General features: G+C 42.9%; 1 protein-coding gene across 11 annotated transcripts in view; it reads left to right on the forward strand.

Moving 5' to 3' along the window:
- Positions 1–26,324, forward strand: part of Dnc (phosphodiesterase dunce) — a 393,758-nt gene that overhangs the window by 197,782 nt on the left and 169,652 nt on the right. The window contains exon 4 of one of the 11 annotated variants that reach the window (XM_076444518.1): positions 1,346–20,468. The exons of the other annotated variants lie outside the window; for them this stretch is intronic. Within the exon in view, the coding sequence (XP_076300633.1) occupies positions 20,380–20,468 (89 nt within the window). The 5' untranslated portion in view covers positions 1,346–20,379. The remainder of the gene's footprint in view (positions 1–1,345; positions 20,469–26,324) is intronic. 11 annotated transcript variants of the gene reach the window in all.

Genomic DNA, 26,324 nt, shown 5'->3' on the forward strand with positions numbered 1-26,324 from the left:
CGCCCCTAAAACCTGCCAAGGCTCTTCGCGCGAACTTATCATCCCCCGAAATGCGTTTCGAGTGCTATCCACGAGTACGATCGAAGGTGTCCAACAGACTATCACCAGTGGATCTCCGAATGGAAGTCGAGAGAGCCTTGGACCTCTCTCGAGCGACGGAAAATGGGAGGACACACTTGTCCCCAATCCCCCCTCTTAAACGGCGGGACAGAGAGCTCGTTCCGTTAGATCTGTTTCGACTTGTTTATCTGGCCACTAGGGCCGCAAGCTCCGCCACATTGGGAATACGAAATTCCAGGTGAACCGTCGTTTATTAGCTCGTACCACGGACGAGGCGCTCCGTCTCCGTCCCCGGCTGATGGAGACAGAGTCCTGGGTTAATGATGGTAGTTTACCTGCTCCTTAAGGGATGGCTGTGCTCACGGAAAATAGTCTTGGCGAATTTTTTACGGGAAAAATAGAGGGCGTATCGAATTAAAACTTTGTGTACTTCTCTCGTCTGTCTTTGAGGAATGCGCATGAATTTTATTATTATGTCTGAAATTTTCTTTTAAACAACAGTAATAGACATATGAGATTGAAACTTTGTGACGTTATTTTAGAATATTCTGCGAACGTTCGGGAATTTTTTCACCCAGAAAAAATGATTTTGCGTGAAGCTACGTCAATTTTTATGAAACAGAATGTTTAGTAATTTTCGTTGAATTCGTGAAAATTCATATGCAATGAATTCGGAACGATATTTCATTGATGAATATTAATAAACGGAGCGCATAAATTCCCAGTAGAAAAGCGATATTACTCCAGCTGTTCGAGTTCTTTTTCTACCAGCAGAAGCTCCGGATTGGAGCGTTCTTAAGGCGCGATGATGAAATCGGGTAATATCGATTTCAGTGGCCTAGGCGCGTACTTTCAGCTGTACTTTTCCCTTCTATTTATTCTACGCCTCAGAAATCGCAGCCGCTTTTCCGTACGGCGTGTCCTTCGCCGAAAGATCCTGGTTCCTCAGACATTGAAAAGAGCTTCCGGCAGAAAAATAATATATCAGCTTTCAAGCAGAAATAGAGCCTGGGGATCTTGAATCCTTGACAGAGACTCCTTCCTTCCGCTCCTGGAAAGTCCTGAAAATTGAAAAATAAATTCCCATTGTCTGGTTGAGCGTTTCTCCGAAAAATATACATCGCTTCCATCCTCGTCTGAAAATTATTCCCGAATTTCATTTTATTACCGAATATCATCGATAGCAATGATGTTTTAACATTTAAATGAAAGAATAATTTTTAATCATTTCAGTAACACCTCAATGCATACATTTTTCACATAAGCAATTTCTTCTCTGTTCCAGGTGAGTCCAGGTTTCGTTATGCGTTAGGGGATTAGCATGTGAGTAATACGCCGCAATTCACACTTTTCGGTTTTAATATCTCAGCGCTTTTAAGCCGGCCGACAGCCGAATGAATTTACAAAGGGCGTAAAGCCCTCCTTTCTCCGGACGAGAAAGAATTGCACACCACTTCCACAGTTAATTCCAGCCTCTCTCTGTGTGTAAATAATTCTAATTTCACGGGAACTCTTCTCTCTTAGCCGATCGACGTGACCCGGCCATTTTTTTGTAATTTTTTGAAAAAACGTCCGCCGACAGATTTTAATTAACTTCCAATCGTGCTTCTTCCCGTCTCAACTCTCGTTCCACCGTGACAGTTTAATAACTCTCGGGGACACAAGTTTTCATTGTTTTAAATTAATTAATGCACTCCTCGCGTTCTTATTTCCTTCGAACGGAATATTTACTTTGGTTTATTAAACCGTGATCGTATAAACCGAGCAACAATCTTGCCGGAAGGACGCTCATAAGGGATGAGAATTTAATTAAAAATTTAATTTCCTCTCTTGCTTTATTGAGGACGTTTTCTTTTTTGAATTGCATATTAAATTTGTACAGTGTATTCGAGACACCCGGTGTGTACGATTCCCCTTTGGATGATCGGTGCCATGTTCCAGAGGTCAAGAACATCGTTTTATTAACTTCTTATTTATAGTCGTTCGTCGCTCGATTTATCCGCCTCCTTCGCCTCTTACCCATCTCGCCCGTGTCCCGTTTTTCGTACAACGCGACGAAATGGTCTCCCCCCCCCCACTCTCGTCTCCCTTTTCGAATTTAATTCGCAAACGCCGATCGAAGTCCTGGCCGCCTTGGTAATGCGAATTCCAATCTGATGGGAATATTTATTCCCAATACCTTTTGTGTACCGGCCCTATACTTTTATTAAAATATTCCTCCGAGCCATCGCGAACACCACGAAAAATATCAGACTGGTTGCAATAATAAAATTATTTATTCGCTCTCTCACGGAAGGACGATCATTCTTATTAGACTGATCCGTTAAAAGCGTTTTATATAAAATCTCCTGGAGGGGGTGAATAAATTACAACCTTCTGGAGGGGTCGAGTAAATTAAAATGTCCCGAAGGGGTTGAACGAATTAAAGAGTCCTGGAAGAGTTGTACGAATAAAAATTGTGACTACACTCTTCTCGAATGTAAGCTGCACTATTTTCACCTGTAACAAGAGAGCTTGAAATATATAAAAATGTCCTGAAGGGGTTGCACGAATAAAACTAGGTGCAGCATTTTCCTTGGATGGTGGTTGTCGTGTTTGCAGTGAAGCGTTTCGTTTAAAATGTTCTGTAGGGGTTGAATAAATAAAACTGTCCCGAACGGGTTGAACGTATGCAAATGTTTAGAATATTTTCCAGCGAAAGAACTTTGAAAAAACACCGCGTGGATATCAGTACGTTGCGAGAGTCAGCAATATACTTTCCAATCATGGAAGGATCGAGTTCGAAACAGTCCGGTCGTCCGAGTGTCCTGAAAAATAGATGAAAGTAGGGTCGTGGGGACAATGCTGGGGGGTGTATTCGTTCGGAAGCGTGTCGAGGGGATGCGTACACGAAATGTAGCCACCTTGTAGACGAAAACCGAATGCAAGGCTACCGGGGATAGGTCCGTGGTCCTGAGGGATCGATACGGACCGTTGGCTGCCACCGCTCTGCACAGGGTTGCACGTACACCGATAGACGACAGCGCTGTTTCGTCGGTTGCAAAACCCGCGGAATCCCCCGGCACACACCAGCTCCCGCTCTGCTCAGTGATACACGAGACCTCCGAAGAGTCCTGACCGGATGAAACACGTGTCCTGTTGATCCTCTGTATTAAACACGCAAACCTGACGTCGCGTCGCGGTCCTCTAATTAAAGGACATTCACCGTTGCGGATTCAATTCACTGGTCAGCTAGAGAAATGGATTCGCGCACCGGATAAAACCTCGTTCACACTGCTCCTCTGAATAGCGAATTTTCATATACAAGCTCGTTCATTTCGAGCTTTATTTCGGGAAAAAATAATCGGGTGCAGAAAACATTTTTTTGTTTTTAAGGATCTACTCGATCGACTGATTTGACATTTTGCAGGTTTATCAGATACACATTTCTCTGCAGCAGGTAAAAATTTGAAAAGGATTAACGAAGAATTGACAAAATCGTGGAATTTTCAAGATTTTAAACCGATTTTGTGCCAGTTTCGTGGGGAAATGGAAATGAAAAATTGGTTTAACTTGGGATTGGCCGTGAGCTGAAGCGATTGGTCTGCTGAATGCACACACTAAATTTCAGATCAATCGGTTAAGTAGATCTGGGGATATCGATCTGATAGGTTCACGTTAGCTCTTGCATGTACATTATGTATCCCATATGTACTAGACTTAATATTTCAATATCTGCTCGAGGAATTAATTTCGAACTTGGCACATGTTAGAGATATTATTAGACGGCGGATCTTTACGCATTTATAGGAAAATGGAGCAGATGAAATTCGATGTTGTTGAAAAATTGAAGATGTCAACGTATGATTTCTCCTCTATTAAAATTATTTAGGGAAGAAATAACATTCAATTTAGTTTCTACCTTTTGCAATCGATGCTGACCATTTTTATTTTGCACTTTTATTTTACAATGTATTTTATTTTACAATGTTACAATCGTATTTTGGCGAGACAGACTCGTGATGAAGATTTTTAACAAAGTCTAACAAATATGAATGCCTCTCTTTTCAGATGAAATGAAATTTGTTTCGCTTGTAGTCAATATTTAAGCATTCAAATAAATGTAGACATACAGGAAATATAAATTCTCCATCTCGTCTTCAAGAATAAGTGTCTTGGAGTGTCTTCACTAGTGAAGAGGAGCACAGTCATGTTCAGATCTGGGATGCAACACACGCTTGCTGAAAGACACAGGCGACATGATTAAATGAAGAATGAAAGATACCCCACGCATGCCAAGAAACACCGAGACCCTCAAAGGGCAAAACTCCCGAGAGACAATGACGTCTCCATTTTAATCTAACAACATCAGACATGTCCGACCCTGGGGATACCTGTCTGTTCCGTGAACATGCGACTCGTATCATTATGCTCGAGCAAGAGATACAGAGAAATATCTCTTACTTTTTCGCAAACATCGTATGACGTTCCTGCGAGAAGAAAAATGTTTCAGTCGAGTGAAACGAAGAGTAAGAGTTCGCGAGATTATGGAATCGAGCCAAAATCAAATGAACCGCCAGCCGCCGAGGGTCCTTCCGAAACGATGGAGGACGATTTTCTATTTTTCTCGAAATGAAAAATCGACGGACGTTCCAGAGAGCACGCTTTAATGAAGACATTTATTCAAAAATCTCGCGGAATAGGAATTCCCCGGTCATTTCATTTCTCATGTGGAATTGGGGGAGGATTTGGCTTGATGAAAAATAATGTACATATTCAAATCTTTCGTCCCTCTCTCCGAAGAAATATTTCGAGGATTAAAAAAATATTTTTAATATATTTGAATATATGATTCAATCTATTTTATAATAATACGATGCAATTTAAATTTGATTGTAGGATTGGGGGTGGAACAGAATTATAGCGGAGGTGTGATTTGTCAAAATCGATGACGGAGAGTGGATTTTCGAGTCGAAGACTAATTTAGTCCTCGGTATTAGCAGCATTAGTTTCCGCGCGGAAATTCGTATTAAGGGAAAGGGTAATTATTTCACGGTTGGGAACGAGACAGCCGGATAATTTATATAGTTTATTAGCAATCAGTCTTGCCGGTTCGGAGTGCAGGGCCGCTTCGAAGCGCAATTTCTCCGTTTCGGCGTGCAATTTCTCAAGAATAGAAGGGATTACGTTAAGCAGACGTGGGAGAGGCAATTTTCGAGATGAATAGCTGGGAATAGAATTTGTACTGCTCCACCGGCAACCTCCAGTTTCGCGAATTTAAATTGTTTCGAGCGGCGATATTATAAATTTTAATCGCGCGCCTACGATGTGTTAATAATTCGCCTGAAATTGTCTCTGATGCTCCGCTATGCTCGGCTACCGAAAAAAAATATTAATGTCACCGTTATAAAACTTTCCGGACTTATTTGTACAACTTTTAACTATGTCTATGAATTTTTATGCAGTTTTATCGCTGAAACTACAGCAATTATTCACTGGTGAAGCGGACAGGTTTAAAAACTGTTTTTCACTGTTTGCATTTCACGAATTAACTCGCAAGTTTTACGGTACATCGAATACGCGCGTATATCGTTAAGTTATGATTAGACTGCGGATTTTATGCATTTATGACAAAAATACAAACGTACAATTTAAAGCAGTGGACATATTAAAAATATTTAAGGACATCGGTGTATTAGTTTCAGGTTAATAAGAAAATTAAAAGGAGAAAGAATTTTTTGTTTCGTTCTCCTTTGGCTTGTAATCGATGCAGACAATTTTTATTTTGCATAAAGTTCCGCAGTCTAGTTATGATGCATTAAAATTTTTTCGAGATCGTAGTGTTGCCTAAAATGTTCGACTTTTTTTTAGTGATCTTTATTCTAGCTGTTAGAGGAGCATTATTTTCGAATTGAAATATGCAATGTAAAGAGAGAGAAGTTTCTAGATGAAGTCTCTCGGAAATTGAATTGGTTCCCAGGCGAAAAAGTTGGACTCTTCTTGCAGAGGTTTTTCGCTGATGTCAATTACTTCAAGAATGCCGATGAGACCGCAACACCATTGTTGGGATGAATGTAACACGGTCACAATATCGCGCAACATGTAATTGTGCAGCATGTGTTGAGCAGAACCCGGGCTCTTCGTGTGTATGTATCGGCATAATTTCCCGGCAATCAACACGCTTCTAGCGATATCTTGGCGCCTGCGTCGTGAGCGTGCATCTTCCGTAATGAGGATTGCGGCCCGATGCACCCACGTCGATACGGTGCAGCCCATTGTTACCAAACCCGTGAACAATTATCACATTTCGAAAATTACTGGTGACACGAAGAATTCCAAATTTGTTTAACACTTTCATTTATGTACACCAGCAGAATCTTAAAAATATGAAAATTGCTCAAACGCTTAAAAAAAATCCACAATTCCGAACACACGTGAAAAAAACCGGACGTGTTCATTGTCACCGCTTATTTACACAAATTTAGCTTTCTCTGCATTAATTTGTTAACGAAGTAACGAGTGTCTTTTTTTATTTTGATCCTGCTCTCTCCCGTTTGATAGACTATGGTTGGGGAACTGTAGAAAAAAAAATGAAGACGTATAATCTCGTGACCAGGCGCTGTTAAGACGATCCGGTTCCGAACGCATCGTAAACAGTCCGGGGATCGAACACGTGCGATCGTTTCCCTCGGCGTTATCGGGTAAGGTCGTGTTACGTCAGACAGAAGCGCCGTCCGGTATCCATTATCGCTGATTTGCATCGGCGAATGGCGAGCTGCGTCGAAAGGAGTCGCCGACGACGCATGTTATTGTTACGTGATCGTCCCGACGCGATACGTATCTGCGCCGTGAACTTTCGAGTGGCAACCCGTTCGAAAACAATGCGTTTTTTCGTCAGAACTTCGAAATACAGCCAATATTCATAGACCCACTTTCTGAATGAAACTTTTCGCATGTTATTAAGGATCTTTCACACTATGACATATGATATTTGTTTATTGTTCAATGTAATATTGTGAATGGATCCAAAAATTCCTTCTGAACAGTGAGGTTCTGTCTTGATCGCGCTAATTTTTTTGTTTTATTGTCTTGTCTTTAAAAATGACAAGAAGTTTTAGTAGCAAAGAGAATGTTTAAGGTTGGATTTTGATTCTCTCAGGAGGAAGTTATTTCTGGTACAGTTCACGCGTTCTGATAAATGGTCGCAGCAAATTCGGAAATGGCAATCCTGCAAGAAATAGGAAGTACGATGCTCCGAGTATTAGTTAGCACACCGTTTCCAGTCTATCTGGCTGTTAAAGGGAGATTCGATTTGCCGAAGGAAATTGCCTCCGTCTGTTTTCAGCCGGAAACAGCCCTACCCTTCTCGCGAAAAATAATGATCGCATTCGCCATTGTACCACTGGACGTCGGACGTTCAAGAAATTAAGCTCCAGCTCGATTCCGCGAGCACGTGATTCGATGTAACGAGACCAACTGATTCGCGTGGACGAACCGTTTGATTTAAATCCCCGTTGTTCCAACTAATTGAAAACAGTTTGCCCGTACGTTTATTCATATTTCACTGAAACCTCGAGATATCGCACATATCCATGAAATATAGTTAACAGATGTCCCTATTTAATAAATGAACAAATTTCGGAGGTCTAAATTGGAGTGATTTAATTTATTGCTGAATCAAAAATCAATAGCACCGCATAATTTCTCTGCCGATATATTTGCTCCGGTCTCTGATATATTTATGTTGCGGTAGGTCTCTCCATTTGCAAGAATATGTGTGCCATAATTAATTTGTTGATTTAATTCCTCCGTATTTGAATCGAATTTAATTATTGCGTACTCTGTTATTTTTAAAATGTAATGGATCTCTGACAGGAAATTCAATTTTGTTTATGATTAAGTAAAATGATTGCCAATTGAATTTTCGTCCGGTTGGAGCGATTTGAGTGTCAGCGAACAGAGTTTCGTTTATATTATGAAAGAAAATAGATTTCTATGTCTCTCGAGATTGTTGCAATTCAGGTAGAAAGTCATTATTTTGCACAAAGATCCGCTGTCTAGTAATAAAAGATGATGATGATGTGTGTGTGTGTGTGTGTATGAACCAGAAAATACTTTCGGCTCTGCATTTGGGTGCCAGCTTCAGAGACAGTTGTCCAGGGGGGTGTAGTTATTCGACAGCGAGGGGAGGGAGAGGTACCAGGGCACGTTTCGGGGGCGGTCGATATCACCGGTCGTCAAAGCGCCACCGCGCAGTGGTACACAATCAAATTTTAACCAGTTAGAATTGCATTTTGATTCCCAATCAATAGTCATAGTCTGTTCGGCGGAACAGAGATTGTATAGCTTTTTAAAAACACACGAGATGTGGGGGATGGCGAATAGATTTCCCACGGACGTGATTCTATACAAAAGAATTATCGCTTATCCATTGTATAGACAAATTCTTTCTTCATTCGTATCAACACATATTCAGCAAACGTTTATCTTATACTCCCTGCAATTCTGTTGCCCATTGCTGTATTGTAGCAGAAATGAATGTGTGCATAACTATAGCAATACTGACACGAGGAACGTTTAAAAATTTAACAAACATAACTCAAATATGTGTAAATATGCGTGCCAAGTTTCACAAAAATACGTGTTTTCGTTCGGTAAAAAAAAATTCCGATGTACGCCTCATGCAAGCGTTTCATTAAAAAACGACGAGGTCTTGAAAATACAAGGAAATGTTTTCGCGAACATTCGTACAATGAATAAAAAATTCAGTCAGGGGAAAAGCTCTGGATTAGCTTTCCAGCTGCTGACAAGCATAAATCGATGCCGGTCACCGGCGTTCGGGAATCGTGTTTCCAGGAGTGTAGCGCAAACTTGAGTGCTTCGCTATTGCTGCAGGAACTCGACAATCTTAAGTTTCGAAACTTCCATCGAGCTCGGGAACTATCGCGAAAATTTTGAATGCCGAAGTCTTGGGGGAAAACGGGTAAGGTGCAGGTAGCTGCTACACATACGTTATTAGGATATACCTTCGTCGAACTTCTTCGAATTTCAAGTTCTCAAATATTCGTGAACTCGTGGCGAGAGGGAGGGAGGGAGGGCGGGGAAAAAATGGAATCAGGAGCGCCGAAAGCGACGGGAACTTTATGATTGTGAAACTTCGGTCGATCAGCTTCGCAAGAATTTCCAAAAACTTTTCGCTTATCAGTCTCTAAAGTTTAAGACCGGTCGAATCGCGTTCAACACCAGCATAGAGCGAACCGGAGTAAATTTATCTCCGTGTCTATCGGTGATTAAGTGGTTCGGCGGTTTGATAGCCGCAGACGTTCGCGAAACTATTTCCATTTTTGACGGGGGCCGACTAATTTTACCCACGCGATGCAATTGGGTCGCGCCTTCACGGCTGCTTTATTCAGGAACAGACGGCTAGTAACCTTCGACGTTATCGCCGGCCAGGAAATACTAGGCCGGGTGTAGGCCTAGGTCAAGTCACGCCCATTAAGCTGCACACACGAGCACGTCACACCCGCGATGAGCTTCGGAGCTTTCGCCGAGACCGAAGAGGAGAACTTGACCTATAAAAGCTCGACGATGAACCTTGATAGCCGCGCTGCACGCGATTCCGTGATTCCAGGTGAGAATCGGCGAAGGTGCAGCTGATTTGTACAGCGGCGCCCATGAGTATTCGATTATCTTCACGCTGAGACGGAAATCCATGTCGTTTGTTCGCCCGGACGAACCACTGTCCTCTATTTTTTAACCGGAATGGCGTTATGGTCTTTCTAGATTGCATCCGAGGCCGCTCCTACCGTTTTAAATCACCGTGGACACGCCCACAACTCTTATCTTAGACCGGTACCCCCTGTAGGCGGAGACAGAAAGCAGTGGGGCGATGATTTCGGGCAGTAAAATCATTTTATTCGAGTTCTAGACAGTAACGCGGACAGAACTTGGTATTCAGAAAGATATACTCCACTTGGAATCAACCTAGACACGCCTAGATCAGATAATATTGGATGTATCTTGTCGAACGTGGGCGTGGCACAGATGTTTCCGCCTTGAATGATGATAGTGGGCGGGGTATAGATGGCGAAGTGTCCAGGGGCGTCTCTTCAGAATTATTCATTTAATTTTGAAGTAACAGCTTTTTGAGAAGGTCGTAGTTCGAAGTGTGTGAAGCACTGATAATGAAAAACTCTTTTTCCGGGTATTAAATGGGAGCACACTGGCAACAACAGTGTATCGTATTTCACCGTCAAAGCATAAGCTTACTGTTGTCAGTTTTTATAAGCAACTTTAAGCGTGGCGCTGGTTTCGCGGAAAGAATAATGAAAACGATAACGACAAAGCAGCTTACACGTTTCACAGCCGGACCAGGTACACAATGACTCTACGCGCCGAACACAATGATGTCCGAAACAATGGTGTCGCGAGACAATGGAAAGTTGCTTAAAGGAAAGCGTTAAAAATAACCAAGAAGCAAACAGTAATAGCGAAAGCACCGGTCGCCTCCGCTAATTATTTCTCTTCCCGCAGTGGGCTATGCGGACCTCACCACTCTAATTGCATCGTTTTTAATCAGAGCACCGATTGTCACCGACAAACGAGAAAATCCTGAAGTTTTAATACCAGTACGTTAACAACTCTGTCTCTCTCTACCCCCTGACATTTCGCCGGGGGTAAAACTTCTGTTAAAAGACAGGACGGCCAACATCACCGAGCTGAAAGGAGTTCCGGAAATGATTTAATTACCGGAGATCTAATTGCCATTCCCGAACCCGGGAAAAATAAAGGCTGAAAGGCTGCGGACAGATTGGAAAATTTTTGCTCCCCGAGTCCATCGAGTTTCCCGGGAAACAGTTTTCACGTTGTATGAATAATGAATTTCGCAGAATGGCGAAAACGGAGGAAGTTTCGAGTGAAATCATCGACGTGATTATGACAGTCTCGGAAAGTATGCTAATGGCCACGCCTACTCGCGGCTTCCCTAGATGTTGCGATTCAATTTTCCGGTGAAACTGGTCGCGGAATGTTTGAAATTGTATCGAATTGGTAGAATCTAAATTGCGACGAGTTTTTCAGCGCGCGTCGCGCGACGCTGCTGGCTATTAAAATACGAATTCTTAACGGTGTTGTACACGGACCATCCGTTCAGCGTCTCTTTTCGGGGGGTGAAATTACTGGCGGGATGCCCAACCGCTTTCAAACACCTCTCACCGGTGCCAGAGGACACTGTTGATATTTTTCCACCCCTAAGTCGGTGGGGAATGTTGGCCAGTGAGCTGGCAGTCGGGTGGCTCGGTCGACAGAGCTCCATCTCGCCGGTGAAACGACTTCAAAGGATGATGGAATTCAAAACAGACGCTGTCCGAAGGTCGGTCGACGAAAATCGAAGACGCCCAAGGCCTCGAGAAAGACGCGAGAATTCATCCGAGGGCGAAGGGTTCGGTCTCGGTAAGACCAGAAGCTCTCGGTTGATTTCTGAACGCAGGACGACTCGACGAAGTTGAAGTGCTCGTTGAAGGGAATCCCGGGAAAGTAATGGGGACTGGGACTGGCGGGAAAAAGTGAACGGTACTCGAATCGGCCGCGACCCGGAAATAAAACGAACGCGAAGGATTAAGAAAGTCTGGCCAAGATAAATTCGGTCCCGAGTCCCACTGTTTTTCAGCCGGGAACATTTCGCGAACGTATCAAAGATTCGTCTAAATGAATTACCACGGTCTCATCGGTATCACCTCGGCCCACGTAATTGCTCTAAGGAACCGGTTCGAAGTCGGTCTCGGCGACATTTTTGGTTATTATAACTTTTAATTCTTCCCGAGGAACGCTGCGGAACTTTCCAGACCGAGTTGCCGCTCCGCCTCGAGGAGCCGCTCCTGGGGTGTACCGAGTTTCGCGAAAATAAATTCAATTTGACCAGTCACGTGTACAACGAACTTTCCGGGGGCCACCGGTCCGGAAGGATTTCCCGTGGATTTCGCGGTGATCGCTAAATTCCTCGGAAACAACGAAGAAATAAAAGTTCCCGGTCGGTAGCAGTCTATTATCTGTATCGACGTGAAAAGTTTCGAAAGCGAATCAATTTTTCGACTTGAAGTTACGCTGGACACGCCCACATTCGATGGTGGTGGGCGTGGCTGATCGGATATGGGCGTGTCTCGTCTAACGTGGGCGTGTTCGAGTCTGGTAAAATAATTATCATAGGTCTATGTGGCAGTGGAAGCTCGAATCAATACCGTGATTTGCGTCGAAGTTTCGATGGTGAGGAATAGATCGCGGTGAATGGACTATATCAGCGTGAAGAGTTAGTTTCTGTGATCTGTGCGCGGGTTGAATCTGGTTTTAGACGACGAGTGCGCTACACCCGTGGAGAGGACCAGCTCTTATCAGCGATACAGCCGGCATGCAATGGTGCTGAAGAAGTGAACTGGGTTACTGTCGGGGGTTCTCTGTTCCGTAGAAATTTCCATGGATTGCCGAGTGGTCGAGGTTCAACGAATCGCTCGGCGGCTAAAAGCCACTTGGTCTCTTGGACCATTATGCAGATTATGCCTACCGATGAAACCGCGCGTACGTTCTCCATCTCTCTGTGCAATCGCAGCGAGGTAGGACCGCATACGAGGCGACATTCTACGGCTGGAAGTGTTCTCGAAGACTCGAGCGCCGACGTTCAACCGGTAGCTTGTTCAATGGAAAATAAATCATGGCCTAGTCGGTTTTTGGTTATTTTCTTACCTCGCGGGTGTACTCGGCGCTATTTCAAACAGGAAGCTCGGACTTCCATTAAAGCAAAGCATCGCGGAGCATTAAAGTGTCAGCCGTCGCCCACCAGGAGTATCTTTCGTCAACCTGGAATGGCTCCAAACATCTCAATGTCAGCCCGCAGCCAAGATAGAACACACCGGAACACTTCCATGCCAGTTTTAGCCACCGTAAAACTTTCGATTTTTCCTAATCCTGATATACCTTTCGGGAGCCTCGGTGCCAACTAGGTGGCGGGCGCGCAAACATTCCTAGATGTATCAGCTGAAACCGAACCGGCGAAATTCGTCAGCCGTGTTTTCCCATTCCGGATTAGCTCGAGACATCGATGCGTAAAGTTTCGCTCAGCTGTGGATAACAATGTCTACCGAAATTATTCGCTAATTTCCATCAAGCGGTGTACACCGGGGCATCGAGGCGTGAGACTTCGACTCGAGGCGCCCACGGAAACATCTAAACACCCCGAGCCACGGCTATTAATATTCACACGTAATTAACCGAACGCCCCGGGACCTGAAACCGAAGCCTCCGGAGAGTTTTGCCACTAAACTCACGGGCAATTACGACATTGGCCAGGTACGATCTCCGTGGGACACCGTCTCTCCTCCGTACACTGTCTTTATATTGCACGTCTATTTGTTTATCACGTTAGCGAACGCCTCGCTCGTCGAAGCGAATCGACGTGCAAACGGACCCGTCAGTTCGCTAGCAAACAGCCAACCCTTTCACATTTGCATTTTAATGTTCGCGAGCAATCGCAAAGCGCTCAGGCTCGGCCCCGCGGTTTATCTTTCCTCTTGGAGCTTCACTGCTCATCGGAAAAAACGTCCCCCGGATAGGGAACTTTGTGCCTTTGTAGGCCTTCCGCGAATTAAAATGGCCGTCGTGGAAAAGCCTTTTGTCAGGAAATGTTTATTTATAACGTGATCCAGCCTCCCTTCGCTCGAGGGCGATTATTAAAGGACTCTTCAAGAGAACGAAGAACCTCGAAGCACCTTGTTTTAACCCTTGGCACTCGAATGGTGGCTCTGAGACAGAGGCGCCACTGAAAATTGCTGTATCATTATTCAAAATATTGTTTAATATGTCAGTATCCAATCAATTACTAATCATTTAGGTATTGTATGAAGTATTATACCAATTTCATGTCCATAAAATTTGAGAAATCGCGGGGAATGGAGATATTCTAGGTCGGAAGAAATGTTTACTTTTCGAGTTAAAATACAATATCTCCGAGTGCAGAGGGTTAAAATTCTGATGCTGAGGGGTGGACAGGAAACACGAACTTTTGACCTCGACTTTACCTTAAATTATTAACTTTTTCTTGTTTTTGACCGACTTCGAAAAAGGAGGAGGTTACTCAATTCGATCTGTTGTGCTTTTCTTTGCTTTTTTCCTATGTATGTTCACAGATTACGCCGAGATGGATGGACCAATCGGTACGAAACCTTTTGCATCTTGTAGGGTATGTCTCCCGATTGGTCCCTTGAAAACAAATTCTGCATTTTTTCATTCCTTGCGGTTTTTATTGCAAATAACCAATAAGACCGAAAAACCATCCAACGGTGTTGTACAAATTCTGCTCGTTCCACTAAAAAGCGTGAAATAAAAAAGTTAAACCGACTTCGAAAAAGCACGCATTAAAAAATGCACTAAAAAGTATGAAATAATTTCCATTTAATTTATGTGAATATACACACGAACTTAAATACAATACAATCTTTTCGCAGGCGGTCCAAAATTGAAAATTTTCGACACTGGAAATTACGAAAATCCTCTTAAATTCTTCTACATGCTTTCACATATTAATAGACTGCGGATCTTTATGCAAAATAAAAAATGTTTGCATTGATTGCTAGACACAGGAGCCATATAAAAATTTCATTCTTCTTTTAATTATCTTATTAAGGTGAAACAAGTACACTGGTTGCCTTGAATCTTTATAATACCTCCACTGTTTTAAATTGTACGTGCTCATTTTTGTCATAAATGTATTAAATCCGGAGTCTACATATTAATGTATCTTCTCTTCCCACCTACTAATTTCCAAGTCGATCATATTCCAATGAAATCATAATCAGCAACATCTGTCATTTGGAAAATTTTTAATTTTTGCGCCGCCTCCGAAAAGATTGTATTCTATATAAGTTCGTGCGTATTCACATAAATTAAATGGAACTTATTTCATACTTTTTAGTGCATTCTTTTCGTGCGTTTTTTCGAAGTCGATTTAATTTTTTTTTATAATTAATGAAGCACGTCCGATCCGTAGGCTTCAGTGTCCTTATCCTAGCTGCAGTAGTATAACCCTGTCTGTGTCAGACAGTTCTTCGGACATCTACTGATGGCGCCACGATATCGCAGAGTTACCGACACGAACCCGTGGATAACAGCGGTGCCTAGCATGATTTTTTCTGCCGTACCACCCGCTCGAATCTCATCGATGTTTTTCAGTATTCGTTTCTCAGTTAATAAGCAACTATCTATGTGATTAAAGTTCGCTCGGAAGATCAGGCTATAAATTAAACGTTTTCATTAAACACCAAATTGATGGTGTCTTGGAACTCAGTTAACGGCCTCTTATCCCATAACCACGGTTGTAAATTTCAATCTATTTTTAATTACGAGGGATATATGAAATGTTGGAAAATCCGACGGTCATAAATGATGACGGTAGACTTTAATGAGACATATAAATCGATATCCGCTGTTTCAATATATTGCGAGAATCCTCTCTCGTTGAATTACAGATATTTTTAGGTTCATTGTAATATCCATTGTAGCATTAGTTCTACGTTATCCATTGTCTTCCGCGACTGAACTGCAACTGACGATGACTGTACTACATTTTCTACGATGAAAATAGAAAAATTCAATTCCATTCCCTCGCAACCGCGAAAACGGGCCAATGCTCGATGAATATATGAATGCATCTTGCAATTCCATCGCGAAATTACAAAATAACGGACGCAGATTTCGCGACAAGGCTGTGGCCCACATACCGCTCCTCGCGTTTCCAAGATTTCGATGCGCCGACTCGATGTTCCGCTGTCAAAATGATTTTACGAGCAAAACATTGAAAAAATCCGAGACATTTTTAACAGCTTCTCGCTCCTCCGTTTATTGTGGCTGCAGATTATTCTTTATCCAACTCTGACTTTACACTCCGTGACTAAAGTTCAAGACACTCAAAAGGAATGCGAATAAAAAAATGCCTGTCTTTTTTTAAACCAAGAAGAAGACGTAGCAGCGTGATCGCCAAAGTTCGCACGTTCCGAGACCGGCGAGTTTCCAGGCGGCCAAGACAAAAATCGAAGAAACTTCGCCGTTACATCGTTCTTAAATTCGTCCGAGCAACGAAGTTTTCTCGACGCGACGGCTCGCTATAATTCAGCTTTTAAGAAAAAGATATTACTCTTGCCGCCAGTGAAGAATAAGTGCGATGGAAAGAAGTATGTCGGCCGAGGCTGGTACGAACTTGAGCATGGACCAGCGATTCATTAAACGAGCCATTAAGCACTGCTAACTGTCCATTCCGGACGGTAAGAAAATAGACGCACGACAGAAAGGAAAAGAAGTAGAAGACAGTATGCTTATGATCGATAGCGCCGTTTCTGAGCCATTAAGTACGCAAACCTTTATTGGACATCCACTATAAAATATTTCTTTTATTTAATCGGGTAAGTTAGCTCCAAGAAAATGAATTCTGTTGTCTGAAACAGCCTAGGGAACAAAGGAGAACATTGTGTCATTGTCTCGGACTATTTTAAATGTTCACAAGATAAATAAAATAAACGTCACATAACTCGAGAGGGTTTGAAGAATAATATCCAGTAAAAATCATCCCCCTGTCGCTTACGGTTCGATCGCAAAAACTGGTTAAAGTTTAAAATTCGATTTCTCCGTAAAAATCGAAAGGAAAAGAAGTAGAAGACAGTATGCTTATGATCGATAGCGTCGTTTCTGAGCCATTAGGTACGCAAACCTTTATTGGACATCCACTATGAAAAATGTCTATTATTTAATCGGATAAGTTAGCTCCAAGAAAATTAATTCTGTTGTCTGAAACAGCCTAGGGAACAAAGGAGAACATTGTGTCATTGTCTCGGACTATTTTAAATGTTCACAAGATAAATAAAATAAACGTCACATAACTCGAGAGGGTTTGAAGAATAATATCCAGTAAAAATCATCCCCCTGTCGCTTACGGTTCGATCGCAAAAACTGGTTAAAGTTGAAAATTCGATTTCTCCGTAAAAATCGAACGTCTCGTGGATGTCTCGTGGGAGACAGAATATGTCTACCAACCTAGAACATAGTAATAATTGTGTCAACCGCAGAATTTTCTGGAGGATTTTGATGGATGGTCTTGTAGGAGTTGCGTAGCTGAGACGGAGCAGGTGCGCGGCGTTCCGCCTCGAATATCCGAATTTGGCGAACAGCCTGCCGCGCGGCGATTATAACGGCTTATGATTCACGTCGGGTCTTGGATCACGCGTCAGCCCGCGGTCCTGCCAACTTTTCGCACGGGCGTGAGAAAAATCGGGTAAGAAGTTTACACGATCGCCGCGTCGTTGTCGTCGTCGTGTCGAAGTTGGCCACCGCGTGCCACGGGCATCACGGTTCCCGAAATACGGCCATTATAATTGGCCCCCGTGCCTCCCACGATTTATATTCGCGACGCGAAGTTTCTTGTTTACGATAAATAATCGGCGACCTTCCGCCGGGCGACTCTCCTCGCGACACCAAGGCGGTCTAAACATAACCCCTGTCGTTCGAATCGCGTCCTCTCGCACACCCCGTGCTTCCACGCCGGTTTGTAAAAACGGTTCTTTGCACCTACGAATCACACCGTCACCGTTCCTCGCGATGTCTAGCCTCAACGATGAGAACTGTTCTGTGTCGCTTTGCTATACCCCGCTGCTGGCGACACACGAGCATTTAATCGGTAAAAATAGAGGTCTATTGTCCGGGTCGTTGACGTCCGCGAAAGAATTTATAGTCGATTGTGGCGAAAATAGAGTCGCCTAAGTCAAGGCTGTACATTTCTAGAGGAATGTTTCGAGGATAAAAAGTGGATACATTGTAGAAAACACCCTGTGACGTACAGGTTCTATTATGGGGGTAGCTGACGCGGAAGGGTAGGACCCAGCTTGTCCATTAACCAATCAAAATACCACCTGCCTCATGACTAGACTGCGGATTTTATGCATTTATGAGAAAAATGAGTACGTAGAATTTTTAGAGAGTGGAGGTATTAAAAAGATTTAAGGCTACCAGTGTATTAGTTTCACCTTAACGATATAATCAAAACAAGAATGAAAAAATTTTTAGTTGGCTCCTGTGTCTTGCAAACAATGCAAACGTTTTTTATTTTGCATAAAGATGCGCAGTCGACTCATGACCTAAGTTAGCGGTACCTGATCTGGACGACCTACCCAGGTCACTCTAATCTTCTGATAGTCCCCGTCACAAAGGAATCTGGTCCCCAACGATGGTTGTGACAACCATGACACGTTTTTGCAAACCAACCACTCTCTGCCAGGGTTAACGGACCTCGACCCGATTCGTCCGCGCAGCAACCGGCATCGAACTATAGCGCACGCACGGATCCATTGAATCACGAGTGTTGGCACCGGCTACCCGTTATATTAATCAACGTTTGTCACGGCACCGGCCATCATTCTGTAAACATTCTCCTGTCTGCGTGGGCCAGCAACATGTGTCCCCCGCGAAGCCCTACGACCGAACCGAGGATCCGATACCTAACTCAGCATTCAGAGAACGTGGACCGTTAGCCGCTCCAAGGATTAAAACGAGCTACAACCGGCGATAGATCATGCGACTCGAGGCGGAGCCTATGCGACCTGCCAAAGGCAACATCACGCCATTTCCGTCCTTGCTCCATCGTTCTAGGATTCCCAAATTTTCTATCGACTTCTCGGATTTGTCACTGCCGGAATTCCGAGTGACTCTATCCGCGTGGCAGTCATTTTTCTCGGGACGATGATCGCCGACACGTGTGGGAGACAAAATTCATCGCCGTGACGTCGGCGCGACCTGTAAAATGTGACTCGCGAGACGTGCCAAAGAGACTATAGAAAAAATGCCTCGACAAGACGCTCGTGACAGTGGTGCTCAATTTTTTCGACGACAGTGAAGTCAGAGAACAATTTCATGGCGTTTTCAACCGAAAAGAAGTGGTTTACATCGAGCCAGAGTCGCGTATACTTTCGTCCCACCCGGTATATTGAACTTAGCACGTTTCCTGACAGACACGATTCTTTACACTCCCGAGAAAAAATGTTTGAGAAATGGTACTTCGTCCAGTTTTTGATACAGAAGTGACTTTATATTTCGAAGAAAATGTCTCGAGGATCGTGTCCTGGAGATGGCAGATTTATCGAGTATTGTATTTCTTAACTATTAATACATTTTTTATTATTCTAAGAAAGCATGTAGAAAGTTCTGAGAGAATTGTTTCTCCATTGCGCCGCCCATTAACCTCCAGCGCCAATCAGGACCGAAGTCTTCCCCTCCCCTGTGACCAGAGTTGGGCGGAGCAACCCTAAATAATAATCAAATTCCAGTAAATCTAATAAATCAGCGAAATATTCCTAAATACACATTCTGCTTAATTCTAAATTTGAAATTATGATATGCGACTTCACTAAAATTCGCGGAAGCTAAATTAGACGAATCTGAGTTCAGAGATTTTCCACCCGCACGCGCAACACTTCAAAGAACAGTGGCGCGAGACGCGAAATCCGCGCGAGTCGCGTGACCCTGAAGATCCTCGGTCGGTGAAAAAATCTGGAAAGGCCATTTTCCACGAAAGTCACCCTCGAACAAATGTGCGGCAGCGGAACAAACGACGTGTACGTGGGAAAAGCGCGACGCGCCGTTCAAAATAATTCGACTCGCTCTATAAATACAATGCGGCATTCAGTGCTGAGCGGCGCGTCGCGAAGTTCAGAAGCTTATCTGACGCGTGTTCGTTTCCCCGATCGGTTGATAGCTCTCCGATAACACCGCTACCGGAAGTCCTTCTCGTCCTGCCGGTGCACCCGATTTCCGGTTGCACCGTTCTCGTACGAAACGATTCGCAATTTACGCGAATGCCGCGAAGCGCAAAGTGAAAAGATCGACGTTTTCATTTCCCGACGGAAAATCGTGTGAGATTTTCCAATCTTGATCTGCGAGTGCCGGAAGTGTCATTAGTGAGTCTGTGTGTCGTGAAATTCGGTATAGTTGAGTGTTGTGTGAAGAAAAATTTAAGAAAATTAATTCTGCGAAAGTAGTGATTGGGAAGAATTCAGCCATGTATAAATGAATCGTTCAGTAAATTATTTTCAATTTTCTTTGACTGCCAGCGTCAAATAAATCACAAATATCAAACCAGCGAGAAAGATAGTACAACAGGGGGTTAAGTGGGGACATCATCCCCTAAGTTGTTGGCTTCGGTGTGTTCCTATGGTGTGCCATGAAGATCCGCGTGGCGGTCGAGGGTGAAGTTCGTCGTTCGAGGGCAGTTTAATCGGGGTGTCTGGAAGATTTGTTGGGGACACGTGTCGCGACATGGAGAGGCTCAGCGTCGCGGAAACATTGCGCAGGAAAGATAGGAGAAGACGCAGGGGTTGGACGGTGGTGGTCGGCCATGAAGTGCGGTGAGTATAAATCACTGGCGTGCTCCAGGATGGTTGAGGCGTGCACCCTTATCTGGAAAGGGGTAGCCGGTGTGTCTCTGCGGAGAGGCTGCGTTGCCCGGTGGTCGTTGGAGAGATGATGGAGTGTCGCATAAATTTCGTAGATTAATCTGCGACTGCCTGATGTCTTTGTTGCGATTGTTCACCCCTGTGTTAACGACCAGTCGAGACTGTGCCTTGCGGTGCAGTGAAATAGTCTTGGCAGTTGGTTCTGGGGTTCCTTTGTTCAGAATTGTTGTGCTTTGTTGAGTGTATTATGCTGAAAGTTCTCGGGGAGCTTTTAGGACTGTAGCTAGGGGCGCTAAGATAATTTTGGGGATTTCGACGTGTCTGTGGCGTTAAAGGGGCCTTTGATGAGTTGTCAATGCACCCTTCTTTCCCTAGTGACAAGCTCTTAATTGTGGCTGAAGTGTACACCGAAATAACGGGTAACGAAGATGACTAGTACAACTATTGTTACCCTCAGCCATTTAATGGAGAAGTTGATGGGGCTTGGGGTTAGTTTTAAAACTCTGTTCCCGAAATTCATCAAGTCCTCTTCATCATGCCTTCCTCGAATCGCTTAATTAGCCTTTGAGACTCTAGCCAAACTAAGGGTAGTTAGCAGTGATAGCTGGCTTGTGCATCCTGATGCATTTATGGCATCTAGCGATATAATTCATTCAAACGGGCAGTTTAGTACGATGTCATTGTGTTTCTAGTTTGCTTTCGAGGTTAATCGCCTGTCCAATGGGCTCTTTCTGAGAATCTCTTAATTGTCTTCTGATGCTATTCACGAGTTAGGGCAAGCGAGCCTAATGAATGGATTACAAGTGTCGACGTATTTACAGCGTCCACGAATATGCGTAAAACAATGATCTATAACATTATACCAATATATCCAAATATTTATGAATTTTAATTTTTCAAGGAAAAAATTAGGATTATAAGAGATGCGTGACGGATTAAATTTGTGTTGTACAGTTAGAGAGAGTTGTTAAAAATATCTTCGACAGAATAGTTAATGGATACAAGCTTTCCATTTTGACTGGTAGCGTCAAGACGATTTTTCATTTTGATTTATTCACTTCTAGGTGTTCCCGTTCTATTATTGTAATTCGAAACATTTGGCATGAAGATGTCTCTCGTGGTTGGTCGAACCGTCGAGATATCTGCATAGTGATTCCGAAGCGTCGGTAAATCGACGGCAACTGCTGTTGGTAAATTTTCGAGTCGGACAGCGCTGCCACCTTCGCGAGCTTCCCGAAAGCTCGTCGAGCTTCCACGATCTCGCACAGTAAAGCTCTGAACGATATCGCGAGTTACGATCCGCCATATCTTTTTACATGCGCCGACGGCGAGTGGCAATAAAATGTGAATTGACCTACTTGCTGCGGAGAACAAGAGGAACTTTTTGCTACGGACTGAAATTCTTGAAACAACATTGCTCGCTTTTCCTCGGATCTCGGTGCTACTCTGCGGAACTTTATATTTTACAAAATACGTCGAAAGAGTATATTATAAAACATCGGGAGAGATGATACAATAAATTGCTGATTAGTTCCATCAGCAGGAAAAATATTCTCGCAAGTAGAACGAGACAGTGTATGGTCAGACGTTTTATGAAAAGGACACTCGAAAGCTCGATATGAATTCTGAATGAAATATAAAACGAGTTGCCCCGGTTAAACTCTCAGTTTCAATTTTACTTGAAATCATGCACAATACCGTAGGGGATGGGAGGACATTTTATAGAATCTTGACGAAGATTATTAGTAGGTTGGTTATAAATATTTGTTGCTATAAATATCCCGGGTCACGGCGTGTTGCGCTGCGCTCGGAAATTACTTTATAATTTTCTTGGAATAGTAAGTGGAAGTCGCGCGTGCTCGCGTACACGCGCTCTAATTTTATTTATTATCTCTTTGACAACAGGCTCGCCCGTTATTTATTTGAGGAAACAAGAGGAAAAACAACGTATATGCGCGTCCCCGTAGAATCAACCCGCGCGCCTCTCGCGTTACGCATTTCACTCAGCCAATATTTGCATTCGAACGAGAAACACCAAACCATCAAACCAAACACTCAGGAACGTGTTCAATATTTGCGGTGCTCATTCCCGCCGAGTTTTAAATTCTTGATCAATAACCGGAAGGGAATTGGAAGGTCTGTGGTCTCGATCAATCTGCGTTAGTTTGTTACCCGAGGGAATCTGTAATCAAAATTAGTCAGTGAGCTGTTAAAAAAAAGAAAAAAAATGGAACACCAGTGGTTGATCGATTAAATGATTTCTTATCGAGTTAATAAATAATCTTTTATAATTGCTATTAATGCGCTGAGAATATTTTCTATATGGCAGAGATGAGTTATAGAAACTTTTGACTGAGGTCAACGTTTATGTAGAAGGGGAAAATGTATTGAGAAGGAGTCGTTTTTTTTTAGTCAGTGCTTTCTCTGCAACATCAGATGTTCCTGTTCACTAGTTCGAAAAATTTCATAGTTGGAAGTCTTGCCTTTAAATGTGAAACGTTGCATCGGGAAGTAGGTCAGTAGATTCAGACAGCAAAGGCCAGACATGAGGAATTGGTAATTGCGTCAAGTTTGCGTGGACAAATGTAGTGTTTCTATTCCTGCAGTCACCTGTACGTTATCTCCTAATTTTGTACCTGCGAGAAATCCTGCATCAGGACATTAAAGGCATATTTTTATCGATTAAGTAGAACGCGCACATGCATGGTCAGCCGTGCGTGCGGATATGTCGGAAAATAAAGTGACTGCGAAATGAACGAAGAAACAGTTAAGAATTACTTTCGTGGAATCGATATTTTGTAGCTTTTTATATTGTTCTTGATAAATATTTCATCGTTGTGAACATTTTACAGAATTAACTCCATTTATCTTAATTTATTTTACCGTCCGGAGCAACGTGGCGCGAAAAATTTACGACACAGGGATTAAACGGCGATGCAAAAAAGCAATGGACCAATTCTTTCCTCGCATTAAGCTTTTAACTATTCTTTTCCCCGTGTAATACCTTTCACCGCCTCCTGAAAGGAAAATGATAGCTTAACCCAGCTCCACACTCGGCAGATTTATGAATTATTATCGGATGATGAATTTTGGACATTTCCCTCGAAATTTGTTGGATTCTACACGGACGTGAACTCCGACTAACGAGCCAGAAATTTCATTCGAGTTTGTGATTTCGATAATCCGAATTCCAATTTCTAGAGGCACCCGAACGCCACCTACATGTGACCACCCACGTAGAATTTAACAACGAACCTTTCTCGCGGCAGCGACGTAAAATTTCGATCGACTTTTAACCTTAATTACATATCCCTTGCGTAATCGATTTATCGATCAGCGGACACCGTTAATCCGATTACGATGCTAATGGTTTAAGTCGAGAATGGGCGGCTATAATCTCGGAAGAATTAATCGCCAGTTTAAGTTTTTATCAACGCCGGCCAGACCTACTCGGATACACTACTTAAAAACCTAAGCCAGACCTAGTCGAACATAATTTACACACACCCGCCCAGGAAATTTCGCACACGAAATTACTATAGAACAGAAAATGATCCGCCTCGCTTGGTCATAGCAGAAGTTGAAACGAAGCATTCACATTTACATTTTCCACCAACTTTCGCGTCTCCAATCTTTGTGGGCGGCACAGCAGGTTGCGTGACACGGGGTAAAATAATTATTAGTTTACGAAGGGCGTCTTAATTTTCCCGGCACGTCCTCCAGCTTAAAACAACATTACGTGTTCCCCGCAGCGGGGAGAAACACGGTTTCCATGTCTCTGTCCCCTGTATTTACTCTACTTAATGATTCGCGTCATGTAGCGGCGGTCGTCCTTTGAAATTTCCTCGGAGAAGGATCGAGAGCCTCTGTGTGTTATCCTCGGGCGATATCTGTCGCAGAGGTTCGCGATTATTCAAGGGAACGAAGAATCCTCTGCAAGTTCAGCCCTCGGGCTGCGAGTCCTTCGATCTCGAGAGAGAAATATTTTCAACTCGGAGAGACACCATTTTCAGTTTCGTGCGGCGATATCGCGGAATAGGGTCAATTACCATGGAAAGCATGATGAACATAATATCGGAGAGTTTTTTCTGTTCTGTCGTTAATGAGACTCGCCAAGTCCCCGAGGTCGTAAAAGGACCGAACTATCGTATCAGTGAATTTCAACGAAGTCCACCGAGGTCCACCCGAGATCCAGTGATAAAATATCGCAGAACTTTTATTTCGTTGTTCATATGACAAAAGTGGAGGTCCGGGGAATTCTCTGAAACATTTCCTCTGTTTAAATGCGAGGACACGTCGAAATTCGATTGTTTGCTTTCCGAGCTTCAGTGTCGATTACCTGGTTGTTTAATTTGTTGATCTTCCGGCTTTTTGATGCTCCCCGTTTCTGTGTGGCTCGACGTTACCGTGTTTCCGCGTCGAGCTTTCAGCTGGCAAATTGTTCCATTAACCGTACCATGTTTCAACGTAATGGATACAGCGTGTTTTTTCTTTCCCGTGAAAGCTGTATTCTCGTCGTTTTATTTTCGGGGTCATTGATAAGATAACAACGCAGATTCAAAGAAATTTCAGCTTTGCTCGACCGTCTATAAGTCGCAGGCAAATTCGCGTTCGACGATATCCTGTAACTTCGGTCTCGCAAGGAGGCAAAAAGTAGCTGTCGGTTGGATTTAGCTGTATCGTAATTAAAACTCTCGTTTGCACAAGCTTCCCGGTTTACCGAAGGGATAAACTTTTAACGTTGTTAAATGCCAGCTCCTTTATTTTCATACGATGCCGGAGTGTGCTTCTGGCAACATGAATCTCTCGCAAAATATATTAATTTTGACAGCCTTTCTGAAACGTTCCGAAGCGCTCGTCATTCTACCAAAATCGATTACGTTCGCTTGATTGTTCAATCGATGGTATAGCGCAGTTCAGTATTCTCCAATTCTTCCAGAAAATTAAATAGGGTTTCTCACAGAGGTCCCATGGGGTCCAGAAAATTAAATACTGTCTCACAGAGGTCCCACCAGAGCTGGGAAAAATAGTATTTCAAATAGTAAATACTAAATAGTCCTATTTATTTTAAAGCATGTGTACAACTTTGAAAATAAAATATTTCATTTGATGCTGTAATTTGTGAAAATAAAATAATTTATTTGAGGCAGTCATTTTTTTGAGAATAGTATTTTATTTGAAGAACATATTGAAAATATTTGTATTTTGTCTTTATTTTCAATTTCAATTTTAAATATTATTGCTGAAGATAATGGTTCGAATTCAATACATTTATGAGTATAAATCGTTTCTTAAAGATAAGGTAGACTGTATGTTTATGCGGTTTCTCAGAGTATTATAACAATGCAAAAAGTAAACTAGTTTATTTCGTGTTTCAGAGATTATTAAAATAGAAATATTTTATTTCGTGGATAAAATTGTTGAAATAGAAATATTTTATTTTCGAAATTCTATATATCTTACTTAAAATACTATTTTCTTTAAAGCAAAATAAAATCTAAAATATTAAATAGTATTTCAAATATTTTTTTCGCCAAATAATGCCCACCTCTGGGTCCCACGAGGTCTAGAAAATTAAATAGTGTCTCACAGAGATCCAGAGTGGTCCTATAGAGGTCTAGAAGGGTCCAACGACGTCTAGGAAATCGCGTTTCAAGTACCGAATTTTTCTTCAGTCAAATCCGGGCTTCGGGAATGAATTTCGGTTACATCGATCATCGCAAAAACGGGGGGACGCCTGTTTACCAGCGGCAAGAGAATCATCCGTCAACTTGACACAGATTCTACCGAACTTCGAAACCCGATACG

This window comes from Lasioglossum baleicum, chromosome 20 (assembly GCF_051020765.1).
Source record: "Lasioglossum baleicum chromosome 20, iyLasBale1, whole genome shotgun sequence".
Classification (NCBI taxonomy): domain Eukaryota; kingdom Metazoa; phylum Arthropoda; class Insecta; order Hymenoptera; family Halictidae; genus Lasioglossum; species Lasioglossum baleicum.